The following is a 15,343-nucleotide window of genomic DNA, read 5'->3' on the forward strand; positions in this document are numbered from 1 at the left end:
AGAGATATTACAAAATTGGCGTACACTGTAAAAAAAAAAAAAAAAAAAAAAAAAAAGATTTTTTGAAGTTTATTATTATTATTATTGTAGTACATTTGGCAAGACTATTTCAGTCTTTTGTACGTCCAAAATTTCACATTTAATTCACTCAGAAATTGCTAGTAAATTTCACTAATAATTACAAAGAAAGGACACATTGTAACAAGTAACGAGAAATGTTTTACTTTATATCAGGATCCAGTTCTCACTATTAACTATTAAATGGGTCATTGATTGTGATTTGAATTTTTTAACTTTAGTTAGTGTGTAATGTTGCTGTTTGATCATAAACAACATCTGCAAAGTTATGACGCTCAAAGTTCATTGCAAAGATAGATTTCTTTTTACATAATTCACTGTTTAAGGACTACAACAAAGGGCTGGTAGTGACTACAACAAGCTTCTTCCCGGGTTGGTGACATCAGTAACCCTAAAATTTACATAAACCCCGCCCTCGAGAACACACAACAAAGGGGGCGGGGCCATGTTGTGCTGCTTTAGAGAAGAGGAAGAGTTGTTGTAGTAGAGTGTTGTTGACATGCCGTCATTTTATGCCAAACTGCTTCACAAACGAGGGTCAATTCAACACAAAAGATTAACATGACGGCACATGCTAGTGGATGAGTTGAATCAACTCCACCGCAACTACATAAATTTATCCACTAACCATTCAGAAACGTCCAGTTTCATTCTAAAAGTTGTAACTTCTTCCTGAGTCTCTCCATCAGTGTCGACTCCGGTTTGAACACCGTTACTGACAATCCTCATTTTGGCTGCGTGAGATTCTCCAGCTTTGTTGTTGTTGAGCTGTTAAAGCCCCGCCCTCTTCTGGAGCTGCAGCTCATTTGCATTTAAAGGGACACACACTAAAACGGCTTGTTTTTGCTCAAATTTGACAAGCTATAATAAATTATCTGTGGGGTATTTTGAGCTGAAACTTCACACACACATTCTGGAGACTTATATTACATCTTGTGAAAGGGACATAATAGGTCCCCTTTAACTATGACTTTTGCCTCCATAAACTCCTAATTTACAGCTTATTAATCGTCAGTAATTAAGTTTAGGTATTCGGTAGGATTAAGGGATGTAGAATATAGTCATGCAGAATAAGATATTAATATATGCTTTATAAGTACTAGTAAACAGCCAATATCCTAGTTGTATACATGCAAATAAGCAACTAGTTAATAGTGAGAATTGGACCCTGAACTAAAGTGTTACTGAAAAAATTGTTTTAAGAAAGTAAATTGTGAGTCAGTTGTGATTTTATGTTGGTTTTCAGGCACTTGATTTTATTCTTCTGCACAATGTCTTTGTTTTCTCTGCAGACACGTATTGTTCCTCTTTCTGTAAAGGAAGTGAAAGCAGAGTGTTTGGGACTATCCACGAGTTGCTGTGGTTCTGTGTATGTATGAGATGGAAATGTCATGTCGTTTAAGAACAATCTTTGGTTTGGTGTTGGACAGGATGGAGTCTCCACACCTGACTGTTGTCATCAGCAGGTTTACAGTTATTCAAGCACCACAGAGGACAGAACATCATTTAAAACAAACATTTAGAGAGAAGTGGCCCTCAGATGACCAGACTCAGTGTCTGGATACATCTCTGAGAAGAGAGAACAGGAAGGCAAGCCAACTAGAATATTAAAACAGCAGCACTGAAGCACACCAGAATATGAAATAAAACCATTAAACATGAGGTGTGGAAAAACTCGAGGGTGAGTAAATGATGACAAAATGTTCATTTTTCTTTTTAAAGTCATCACACACATAAGGACACGTCTTCTCTGTGTATTCGGCATGGCTATTAACCATTATGTCGTACCAAATCAAAATAATATGCGCAGATCAAATTGTCAGGCGTTCAGGATACTTGCTCGGTTTCGAGCGAGTCTGTTCTGAGTTTGTGAGGAAATGCTCTTTGCTTTATTGAAAATACAGCCGTCTCCGATAGGATTGACCTGAGTTATACCCATTCAGAATGGACTGGAAATCTGCCCAGTCTCCATCTCTCTCTTTTATGCCTTTTAACTGCTGTTCAGTGGTCAGATAACATGAACGAGGTCACTTTTGTATGGAAATTCTGTGGAAATTAATCAAAGCCGAAAGAGAGTCACTTTTCTGCTCTGATGAAAGAAAACCTTTTCACTGCTGTTAAATAATCATCCCTTTAATTCAAGAGAAGAACAGATGAGAGTGAATGTGTGTGTGTGTGTGTGTATCCTGATTTTATTCTGCATTTCTCTTTCTCAATTTTCTTACTTCATTAATTCTCCTACTTCTCCATCTGCCAGTTCTCCTTCAGATGCTTGTCGGACTCTTTTTGTTTCTCTGCAGTCTTAGACATGCTTAAAAAACAGTGAATAATGAATTATAAGGTTTTCCTTCTAAAAATGTCTCTTCCCATTCATCTCATTGGCATGTACAGCTAAATTAAGATAAATCAATAAAGACATATTCTGTTTACCGGTGAAAAAATACTTTTTTCACACTGTGAAAAAAACTAAGCTGTAAATAAAAAAGATTATTGGAATGTTTTACTAGAAAATATTATTTCAGTTTCTTTACTTGCTGTTTCTTTGTAATTATTTATGAAATTTACTAGCATTTTTTGAAAGAAAATTGTTTCTACACCAATTTTATTTCTGTCCAGGATTCTCATTTTCTAAGATGCCACAGTGTCATTTTACTGGAAACAGTGTTTTGATTGTGTTCTAGTTGATTCGGCTTGTCTTCATTTGCATATGCCTTGATGTCATCCTTTTGAGAAATTAATTAGTAACTTTTTTAAATGTAACCCTCCTCTGAACAGTGAGCTCCTTTGAGGAACATGTAGATGCTAATTTGAAGAAGTTTGTGAAGTTTATGGCATCAGATCTTTGAAAAATATTCATGAGTTGTGTTTGAAACGCTTCGTTCATGCAAAAATAAAAATTCAGCCATGATTTAATCACCTTCCAAACACGTGAAACACCAAAGAAAATGTTTCGAAGAACAATCGGAGCCCACTGACTTTCATTTTAATACTTTTATTCAGCAAGCAGGCATTAAATTGATCAAAAGTGATATTTATAATGTTTCAGAAAATTTTTATTTTAAATAACTGCTTTTCGTTTGGACTTCCTATTCATCAAAATATTCCTAAATCACAAAAATCTAAAGCAGCAAAACTGTTTTCAACACTGATAATAATCAGAAATGTTTCTTGATCATAAAATCATCATATTAGAATGATTTCTGAAAGATCATGTGACACTGAACACTGGAGTAATGATGCTAAAAATTACATTTTAAAATATATTCACATAAAACTGTCCTTATAAATTGTAATAATATTTCACTGTTTTACTGTATTTTTGATCAAATAAATGCTCCCTTGATGAGCAGAAGAGACTTCTATTCAAAAACATAAAAAGTCTTACTGACCCCAAACTTTTGAACTGTAATGTACAGAATTACATGCAGTTTCAGATTTATCCGTGTGTTAACTGTGGTCAGGTCAGACGGTCTGTTACTGTCTAAGTGGGCGGTTTTTGGCTAGAATAAACTGCATTGTTTGCCAGATCTTATGTCTATCTGTAGTCAAATGTTCGTGATACATGAGACTAGACATTTCGTTTCATAACTGATGATCTTTGAAGTTTATAATTGCAAAATAAAAAAAATAAAAAAAATTGATGAACTTTGCAACATCAACACTGTTATTGAATATAACTGAATAATGACACTGAGCAGCTTTTAGCTGAATTGAACTTTGCACTGTTATTAAACTAAATTGAATTAAAGGATTAGTTCACTTCTGAATGAAAATTTCCTTATAATTTACTCACCCCCATGCCATCTAAGATGTTTATGTCTTTCTTTCTTCAGTCAAAAAGAAATTGAGTAAAACATTCCAGGATTTTTCTCCATATAGTGGACTTCACTGGGGTTCAACGGGTTGATGGTCCAAATGTCAGTTTCAGTGCAGCTTCAAAGAGCTCTACATGATCCCAGATGAGGAATAAGAGTCTTATCTAGAGAAACCATTGGTCATTTACTTAAAAAATAAACATTTTATATACTACTTAACCACAAATGCTCATCTTGCACTGCTCTGTGATGCGCCACGCATTACGTAATTGTGTTGGAAAGGTCACGTGAACCCCATTGAAGTCCACTATATGGAGAAAAATCCTGGAATGTTTTCCTCAAAAACTTTAATTTCTCTTCGACTGAAGAAAGAAAGAAATGAACATCTTGGATAACATGGGGGTGAGTGAATTCTGAAGTGAACTAATCATTTAACGCTGAGCTGAAATTTGTTTCCTAACTGATGAATTTATTGTTATTTTCATGTTCATCACTGAAGCTGCTTTGAAACAGTCTGCCGTGTATAAAGCACTATATAAATATGACTTGACTTGACCCAAAACTCCTCAGTCCCCTGAACATCAGCTACGATCAGCAGGGGTCCACACACATCTGTACTGATAGAGACAGCTGGACATTTACAGGTCTACAGCTGCCACCTGTCATCATGACAGTCACGCGACGCTCCTCTGAGCTTTGAGACAGACGTCCAGGCAGGTAGAAGACAATGTTAGGGCTTCTCACAGAAGATGTCTAGCATTCAAAAGACTTTTTAAAGAAACTTTTTAAAGATATTTGATCAAAAATCCAGTAAAAAACTCAATTTAAAATTGGACATGTGCCGATATTCGGTAATACGATATATCACGATAATGAATATACACAATATTGTTAACGTGGGCACCTCAAAATACATCGAATAATTATTTATTACCAATTATTCAAATTTTTATATTACATTTTAAGAATACTTTACCTATCTGCCGTATAAAATCCACAACACCGCTGTATGTGGCGTCAAAGAGGCACGCACAATATGTAAACAAGCCCCACTCTCTGACCGCAGAGGGTGCTGATGGAACAGCAGAAATGCAGCGGTTACCCCGGAAACCCCGTTAACAAAGCAGCTGTGGTACTACAGTATTTAAAATGTTTCAAACAGCCATTTATTTTTTTTGACTGAGGTTCCAAAAAATTATAATAGCAACACAACAGTTTTCAACATTGATAATAACTGAGTATCAAATCATCATATTAGAATGATTTCTGAAGGATCATGTGACACTGAAGACTGGATTAATGATGCTGAAAATTCAGCTTTGATCACAGGAATAAATTATATTTTAAAGTATATTAAATTATAAAACCATATTTTTAAATTGTTAATATATTTTACAATATTATTGTTTTTTCTGTATTTATTATGAAATAAATGCAGCCTTAATGAGCAAAAGAGATTTTGTTCAAAAACATTAAAAATAGTAATGTTTCCAAGCTTTTAACATTAATATATATGTGAACTTGATTGTCTGTGTTTGAGGACTTAGAATAACTTAAAATAATTCAAGGGTTACCATTTCCTTAGTGCCAAAAGACAATTAAAAGGCAACCAGAAAATGTTTTGCTTTTTGTTACTCACTGTTTGGATCTTTTAGCATCTAAATAAAATGTGTATTTCTCTCTGCTAATAAGATGGAGATATAGACATTTTTTTAATATTATGACTCATTCTGCGCTGGTTGGTTTGGTTGAAGACTTTGTATTCTTTAAAATCCCTATGGAAAAACATAATGGGGAAAGAACACATATATTGCTGGAAAATAATGTGTGCAAACTATTGGCTGATGGATTCCCCTCTACCTGTCAATCACTCAAGCTAGCCAATAAAGTGCAATACCCACCCCCTTTTTCAGAGGCGCTGGATCCAGAAGTATTTTTTTCTTTAATTTTATGCAAAAGGGATTTTGAAATAGTCTTCATTAAAGTGTTACAAGCCATGAACCAAGCCAATCAGCAACGAGGTGAATCAAAACACTACAAACTTTGATTTTAAGATTTTTTTTTTTTTTTGAAAAGGTACTGTGAACAGCTTTAGTGTGGGAAAGAACTACAATCCCATGAAACATTGCGAACAGCATAATTGAGTTAAAAACAATGGAGAAATATAAAAATACTCATTTAGAGTTGATTATATGCATAAAAACATCATATTTCAGGTTTCTTACAAAATTTGAAAGGCTATACAAACATTTCATTTCATTTTGAGAACGTAGAGAGATCGACTTGATCACGTCATTCGCAGTGCTCTGATTTGTGTAAATCTGTACAGCATCATGGGCAATGTAGTTTTTCACCAGGAATTCCTTTGTTAAACACGATTTTTTAAAAAATAAGCTGAAATAACGCAGACTGACGGCTTCAACAGAAGAAAATACCATGGATTAGCAACCTCTTAGCTCCACAGTAGGTCTGCCTTTAAAGTTATTGTTAAAAATCAATTTCCTTATGCACAAAATGAATGGAGTGTTTACTTCCAGAACCCGACTGTTGTGCTCTCTAGACTTACAGTAGAGGAGGGGTTATGTGATTATGATGCAATACAGCATAATTCTCCTAATTTGAATAGCATTAGCATAATCACAGAGTAGGACTGAGGACGGGTTCTCCATCACTATACCGTCCTGTACCTGTGCATGTGTGTGTTTCCTGTGGAGGCGGACATGTATGTGCCATCTGCTCACGTGTTGAGGTATCAGCACCGGTTCCTCACAGACCAAAAATGCTTGTAGGATTTTGATGTAAAACATGAGTAAATCATGAAAATGATAGTGATAAAGCTGAGAGGGGAAATGCGTTTTAAGAGATGGATTTCAGATGATATCACCATGGGACATTTTTCAGACAGAGTGGCGCGGCGGGGGATTTTTATCATTTGATGCCGTTGGATACTCCACTTGATTTAGTGCAAATACTTCACAGTAATGTAATGGGCTGAGAAAGACCTTTTGCAGATAACTGCATCTGTCTCTCTTACATGAGCAGTAGGACAGCTTTTAGGGCGTTTATATTTTAAAGGGCCCATATTTTACACTGCTGCAGCAGTCCTGGAGTCCGCATTAATGTCAGTTGAGGTTTCTTGCACTAAAAGCACTGCAATTTTATCTCTGAGCATTAGAATTGAATTGGAATTTGCTAGTGTACTTTATATGCAAATTATCTGTGTTGCAATTGGCTAACCTCTTTGCATGTGTAATTAGATTAACAGTAACCTGCAGCTTGCGGTTTCTCCTCCAGTATAGTTAGTGACATCTTTCTGTCACAGAAGGTTCTGTTATGAAGAAATGAGTCATGGAGGAGTTTATGAGATGTTGTTGTAATGTTAAGTCAGGCAGGAAGACGACGAGGGGCAAAGCGGATCTAATAGCAGTGTAAACTTCATTAAATAAAAAAGAGAGTAATCCAGCAGTGTGCTAAAGCACAGCCAACACTAGACAATGAACTGAGGGCAATACTGTATATACACATGGGCTGTGTCTGAAATCACCCCCTATACGCTCATTCATATTCCCTACATTACTCCACTAATATAGTTCACTTGAAGGAGTGAATGAAAATGAGTGAGTGAATTCGGACACTGAGTGCGCCGGAAGAGTTGTTGCTTTGGCATAGGTTGTGCTTGCTGTTTAATAATCATTTCAAACTTTGCAAACTGGCAGCTCCAGTAGTCGTGGAAACTATGAACAAACTTTAATTAAACAATTTAATAATCAATTATAAAGGAATTTATACTTGTATGATATTACGTTGTACCCACATTGGACCAGCAGTTTGTAAAATGGATGGATGATTCAGCTGCTGGCGCCATCTTTTGGTTAGATGTAGGAATTCATTCGGCACGCAACTATCACAATGCATTATGGGTATTCTCTAGCAGTTGAGCGTATATCAGTTGTCCAGTTGTGGTGAATTGTGGGATTGAATGAGTGCACTTGATAATGTCTATGGTTTCAGACACCACTACAAATGTGTCTGCTCAAATAGTGCCCAATTTAAGGCTGTAGGGGGCGATTTCGGGCACATTGAACAAAACAAGGATCAGGTGTGTGAAATCAGTGAAACAATGAGTAACCATGACGACAAATGAAAACATACTTTCATGTGTCTTTGCATCTAAAAAGGCGAGACGCAGCGCTCAGGAATGTTTTTTAAAAAAGCGCAGCGTAAAACGCAAGCGTTTCGAGGCTCTTTTGAAATGTGATGCAATAAAGGAAATAATAGAAATAGGCAAACAGCAAAATTGACAGCTACAAGTTTTGATATGGAAAAAAAGAAAATAAGATAATAATGAGCGCCTCCTCCACCATGTTGCCGTTATATAAGACAGTTGTCATGCCAACTTGCTACTGTAAACAGAAGCTCGCAACGCAAACTCGTCAAGCGCGTTTACATAGAAAAACAATGGGAAAGTAGCACAATGGAATAGAAAAACGCGTTCTGTGTGAACGGCCCCTTAGCAACAGGGCTGTAACAACCATATAATAGCTAGTTTGCAATCACATGATTTTGATGGCTCACGAAATTCAGATGGAGGGCAGGAAGTGAAAATTAGAATGGACAGAAAAGTCCATGTAGAAAAGTCTGTACTCTGCTGGTTTAGAAAAGTATAAACCGAAAATAAATCACAACATATGTTGGACATGATCCTTATGTTATGAAGAGGAGCGATTTTTCTACTGAATTAAAAGACTTGACTGCCATCGAGGTGTTAGATATAGAGAATGTGAAGCTGCCGTCACGCCGTGTTCAGTTCTAGTCTGGATAGTTTATATCACGCTGCCTTTCTGCTAGTGAGTTTAAGGCAGTATTTTGATTTTCTGTCACCATTGTAGGTCGTTCATGCTGAATCGAGAAGTTCAATAAGAACTCATGTCATCATTCAGGGAAAAATCTGGACGGTGTAATACAATTTTCGCCTTTTCTATGTGTAAAAACACCAAGGCAAGCAGGTTGAGGAGGTGACGGGAAGATATAGCATATAGCAAATCTAATAATGTTACTGATTAAACCCACTCATTAAAATAATCACATAGCTGAATGTTTTTGAAAGTTTTGCATTTTGTTTGGTTTAATATTTAACATTACATTTGCGAATATGGCTCTCACTTCAAAACTGTTCAAAAAATTCTTTGGGCTTGATTTTGGTTGTCATTTGTTGAAATAAATACAAAAAAATACAGTGTGTAGGTGAATGTGACCCTCCGATTCTCCTCCATGGCCATATGGGAAAGTCAGTATGTCACGTAATGCACTGAGACAAGAAGGTAAGATCCAAATGCAGTTTTAATCAGACAATCCGAAATCATAATCCATCTAGGCCAGGGTCAAACATCCACATAAACAGTCCATACACGAAACAGGAAACCAAAACAGAGAAGCAGGAATACAAAAGTGCATGTAACACAAATTAACACTCCACAAACAAAGGCAGAAACAACTCAGTATAAATAGACAGATGCTAATGACAAAACTCAAGACAGCTGGGTGCAATGAAGGGATAATGAGTCCGGGAAGTGGGTTATGGGAAATTAAGTCCAAAAGTGTGGTGAGGAACAGTCCGGGCTGGAGTGCCCTCTGGTGGCTAACTAGGGCACTCCAACTGGTGATTATGACACAGTATTTACAAAGACAACATTAAAACTACAGTTATATTTAGACAAAGAAATGGATCGACTTCTGTCAGCTTGAACCATTTTCTACTATATGATGGCTGAAACAGCAGCACGTGACACTGTTTTCACGGTACCCAGAATCGACATTTTGAACAGAATTCAAACACCCAAATGTTTAATTTCAGTACAAGCAGATGCAAAATGCTATTAAAAGCGACAATTTTTAAAGATAAAAACAATAAGCTCCTTGTGGTTTCTTGGTTTGATTGATTTGAGGAACCATAAACGACACAAAACATAGGAATTTTGATTGTGTGATTCCTATATAGAAAAATCACTTCCTGCCCTCCAGCTGTATTTCGCGCCACAGCAATGACGTCATGTGCAAACAACCTATTAGAAATAACACAACGTTGATGACAAAAAGTTACATTTTTAGGCTGCTCTGCCACAGAGGTCTAACAGCGCTTGACAGTGTCAAAATGATTGAGATGGCCAATAAAATCAAAGAAGGCGGGGCTTACTGTTCACAGAAGACGAGTGTGAATTCCAGCGTGGCGGTTTAACAGTGAAAGTGCGTGATGAGATGGAAGTAGCTAAACATTTAATATCTGAAAACTGTTTTATGATAGAAATGTTCAACGAACGACAGTAATACTTAACTTTATGATATTTCATTATTGTGAATTAAAACTATGCTCTCATTTACACAGCAAAATCTCCAGAGTTAAATCAACTCTGCTCAGAGTACATATGGTCCCTCTCTAAATAGTGATAAAGTAACACTAAAGCAGAGTTAAAGTTAATGAGATAATTAAGCAATTAATTGAGTGATGATTGTGCATTAGTGATGAACACCTGCTGTTAACAAGCAAAATCACTGAAGAACTACAACTGACTTCAGGCACAGCCTTATTAATTGCTTAATTATCTCATTAACTTTAACTCTGCTTCAGTGTTACTTTAACACTATTTAGAGAGGGGGCAGAGTTGATTAAACTCTGTAGATTTTACTGTGTACATTAATGTCTGAATGTGACGAGACTAGGAAAGTTTCATATTTTCAACATATTAGACAAATAAGACTGAATGTGTACATATTTTAAAATAAATAATTATTTGCAGGAAATAATGTGAGAATTATTTAAATGAGGAATATTGTGATGTGTTTGTTCCTGGAAGAAAACTCAAGACTGTAATGGAGGCGTTTTAGTGAGTTCAGAATCAGTGACACTAATATAGAGAATAACTCTTGTAACTTTGCAGAGCTTTTTCATGCTCAAACAGCAACATTAAAAACTAAAGAAAGATTTTTAAAAAAGTCCTATTTGAAGCCAGAAGAATAAATGAAGACCTACACATTTCTTAACCTATCGCAACAATTAAGTCTAGATTGCTGAACCGCAGCCAGAGAGATAGAGAGAGAGAGAGTCCAGACAGACCTGATAGCATCTCTCTTCAGCTCCAGTGTGTCTGTGGTAATTACAGAGAAACACACTACAGCACATCACGTCAACACTCACTAACACAACTGTTACAGCACAGAGGAAACGCTCTCTTCTGCCAACACACATACTCTCTGAAATCTGATGTATTCCTGCACAGCTTGGAAAAGGGCAGCGTTTGACGTTCAGAAGTTCGATTTTCTGCTGTAATATTTATTCACACTCCAGCTGAGCAAGTGCAGCACTTTGAGGTGGAGCTGTGTGTGTGTGCATTTTATAAATTAGACTGTATTTAGCTGTCCATTCCCTTAGGAAATCACTAATGAGATCTCTATCATTTCTCCTAGACAGCAGATTAAATAGAGACTTTTACACAAATGTTTTTTTGAAGAAAAAGACTCTAGAAATTTCAGCAATGTCTCAAACTGCTTGGATTTGTCAAGGTACCAAAGTATGCAATCAAAATGTATAATTTCTCATCAAAAGTAAATTATCTGAGCTATGCTAATCACATTCGTATTATGACTCTGTGCTTTAATTTTGTCTCTTTTTAAATTTCTCTTAAGGAATTTTAGAATGTAAAACCGTGGAACATTTCAGGCAATATGGAGTGTCATGTTTGGTTTTTGCAAAATGTATGTGTAATTGCTTGTTGTTAAATATACTTTTTTACTGTATTTGGTGAGTCAAATTAAAGGTAACAATTACATTTTTATGGCATCATATTTATTTTTTATTTTATATTTTAATTTATTTATTTTATATTTTTATCAATTTTTACTTTATTTTATCGAGGAGTCCTTTTAATTTACTTTAAAGTATCACATCTGAGAACATTGGAAATTGTCAGTCCATATTTTATTTTATTTTATTTTATTTTATTTTATTTTATTTTATTTTATTTTATTTTATTTTATTTTATTTTATTTTATTTTATTTTATCGAGGAGTCCTATTAATTTACTTTAAAGTATCACACCTGAAAACATTGGAAATTATCAGTCCATATTTTATTTTATTTTTTTTTTTATTTTATTTTATCGAGGAGTCCTATTAATTTACTTTAAAGTATCACATCTGAGAACATTGGAAATTGTCAGTCCATATTTTATTTTATTTATTTTATTTTATTTTATTTTATTTTATTTTATTTTATTTTATTTTATTTTATTTTATTTTATTTTATTTTATTTTATTTTATTTTATTTTATTTTATTTTATTTTATTTTATTCAAAGCTGTTTTTCTGTGGGCCATTACTTCAGTTACAGACAATTGATCTCTGCTCTCAGCTCTGTTATGTTCCTAAAGGATATTATGGGACCTTGAAAAATAGAGATCATTATTTTAATCGAATGTTTAGTTGTGTGTTATTTCAATGACTGAGAAAATGATCTCTGTTCAATGATCTTTGACAGGAAGCGAAGGCTGGTATCCCCGTGAACGGAGACTGTGATTGTGTGTTTGTCAACAGTGTGTGTGTGTGTGTGTGTGTGTGCCATCTGTTCGTGTCTGCTACTCTCACTGTGAGACTAATTACAAGACTTTACACGTACCCACAACAACCAGAGCCACCACATCAGAACCTGACAAACCTGTCTGAGGAACCTTGAAGCTCTCTTACACACTCACTTTCACAGCTTCATTTATGTGTACAGTGATTGCATGTGTGTGTGGGTGGTTTTTACATATTAAATGAGTGTGAGATGAATTACCTTTTTTACACCTCTCAATCCTCAAGTCCTCCATCAGAGAAAGCAGAAGAGAGACTGAGGAGAGAGTCAATATTGTCTCTGCAAACTTCACTATATCCATACAGCTGTAGTCTGACAGTATTTCAGACTGTAACACAATGTTCTGCATGTGTGTGTGTGTGTGTGTTTGTGTGTGTGTTTGTTGAGCTATGCTTTGAAGATGAAATTTGCTCTAGAAGATTGAAAAAATAAAAAATGATTCCTATTTTCCCCCTACAATTTCTTGAAGGTTTGAGTCTCTACACTGAAAGAAATTTGCTCTAGGATTTAATTTGATGATATATATATTGCAAGCACCATAATCATTTTTTTTTTTTAATCAACCCGTCATTTCCCTCTGATTTTATCGTTTGGTTATGATTAAGGTTAAACAGTTATGATCGTTCCCAAATGTTGAATATTGATCAAGGATTATGTCCTTCTAAATTCAGACATATATACTATAAGAGTTGCAAATAAAACAACAATCTTTTACAAGAAAATACTATTTAATTCTGCTTCAAAATATCACATTATTTGTCATTTCTGTAATTATTTGTTATATGTACAAGCAATTTTTGAGTGAATATGTTTTCAAGTCAAACATATTCTGCATTTTACATACAGTTTTTTGGGTGTCAAAACTCAAACTTTAGGATATAATATTATAACTCATTACTGATTTCACTGTTTGAATATTCAAAACTGTCTCTCTGTTTATTTTTCCCTCTCTCTGGTTGCTAGGTAACTATGGCGAGAGTGGGATGGAAGCATTTAAAGAGATGGCGGGAAAGGAAGGGATTTGTATCGCTCACTCGGATAAAATTTGGAGTAACGCCGGCGAGCAGAACTTCGACCGTCTGCTCGCGAAACTGCGCAAGTACCTGCCCAAGGCTCGTGTGGTGGCGTGTTTCTGTGAGGGCATGACCGTACGAAACATCCTCATGGCCATGAGGCGGCAGAACCTCGTTGGAGAGTTCCTATTGGTCGGCAGGTCAGTAAATTAGTTAATGCTGGAAGACATGGAGAAATGAGTGCGATTTTACTTGGCTTTTTAAACTGGAGATTAAATTTGTAAAACCATCCCATCTACTTGAAGACCAACTTGAACATGAGAAGTGTGTGTGGAACATGTTTATTATAGTTAACTAAAACTAAAACCATACAAAACATGTTTAAAACGTTAAACTGCTCTGACGAGTTAGTCATTGAATCATTCAGTCAAACGATTCGTTGATTCATTCAGGGACAAAGCAGAAGCGGCTGAGTGAGTCGTCAAGTCATTCATTAGAACGATTCGATCAAAAATGCAGATTCATATAGTTACGAAATTGAAAATGTTTTACTTTGAAACTCAATGTATCTTTATCAAACTTATGTGTGCCGATCATCTCAAGATTTTCTTTTCACTTTTATTGCACTTTTTTTATTTTATCACTTATATATTGAGGTCCAAAATAACAAAAAACACCACAGAAGTGTCATAAAAGTAGTCCATAGTATCTATGTGTGTTTGACTTTTTCAGCATCAGCTGCTCAGTCCAGATGAGAAACTACAGGAAGTTACAATCATCATAATCATCATCATCATTGTCATCTTCATAACCATCACCATAATCATCATTGCATTATCTTCAGGTAAAATGTGTTTCACAATCTAGTCTTCTCTGTTTGAGTCTTGTTGCTGTAAGACTCTCTCAGACACCGTTATTATGGCATTTACTGCTTCATTCTCAGGTCAGATGGAGTGCTTCCGGCGGTCTGAAGAAGCACACAAGAGCTGACTGATAACCACAAATCAACACAGAAGGTGTAGGCAGAAATTAAAGTGGTCCACAGAACTTGTGCACTAGCTCACACATTGAAATTTAAGTCATTATTCACAGGAAGTCACAAGAACAGAATTTTTTTTTTTTTTGGATGATCTGTTCATTTATCTGTGTGCATCTCATGCGTGTGTGTGACTCATATTGTATCATATTTTGTCTAGTCCAAATACTGCTCATTTACACATGGAGAGACCATCTGACCACCATGTAAAGTGACCAAACAACAGTTTGCATTTTTAATATGATGTTTGCGTCGGTTAAATATGAAATTGGACTTGACAGCATACATTTTTTATCAGTTCATGCATACATGGGAATCAAACCTATGACCTCGGTGTTGCTAGCGTCAAACTCTACTATTTGAGCCACAGGAAAGCATATATAATGAAATACTTACATTATATAGACAAAAACAGTTAATCAAAATATCTTCTTTCAAAACAAAATACAGTCATGCAGGTTTGGAATAACATATCATACCATAAATTATGACAATTTGTTTTATTTTCGGGTGAACTGTCTTAGCCCTAGAAAGGTCTTAGCCCTAATTACCTCCCAAAACACCCTAGTAATGCCCTAGCAACCATCAGAACACCATACTAATGCCCTAGAAACCACCCAAAACACCTTAGTAACACCCTAGCAACCACCCAGAACACCTTAGCAACGCCCTAGCAACCACCCAAAACACCTTAGCAGTGCCCTAGCAACCACCCAGATCACCTTAGTAATGCCCTTGCAACAACCCAAAACACCTTAGTAACACCCTAGCAACC

General features: G+C 35.6%; 1 protein-coding gene across 3 annotated transcripts in view; it reads left to right on the top strand.

Moving 5' to 3' along the window:
* grm5b (glutamate receptor, metabotropic 5b) overlaps positions 1 to 15,343 on the top strand; it is a 63,943-nt gene that overhangs the window by 19,516 nt on the left and 29,084 nt on the right. For all 3 annotated transcript variants that reach the window (XM_067364549.1, XM_067364550.1, XM_067364551.1), the window contains exon 2: positions 13,483 to 13,732. In XM_067364549.1, coding sequence (XP_067220650.1) covers positions 13,483 to 13,732 — 250 coding nt within the window. The remainder of the gene's footprint in view (positions 1 to 13,482; positions 13,733 to 15,343) is intronic.

This window comes from Chanodichthys erythropterus, chromosome 17, assembly GCF_024489055.1.
Source record: "Chanodichthys erythropterus isolate Z2021 chromosome 17, ASM2448905v1, whole genome shotgun sequence".
Taxonomy (NCBI): Eukaryota; Metazoa; Chordata; class Actinopteri; order Cypriniformes; family Xenocyprididae; genus Chanodichthys; species Chanodichthys erythropterus.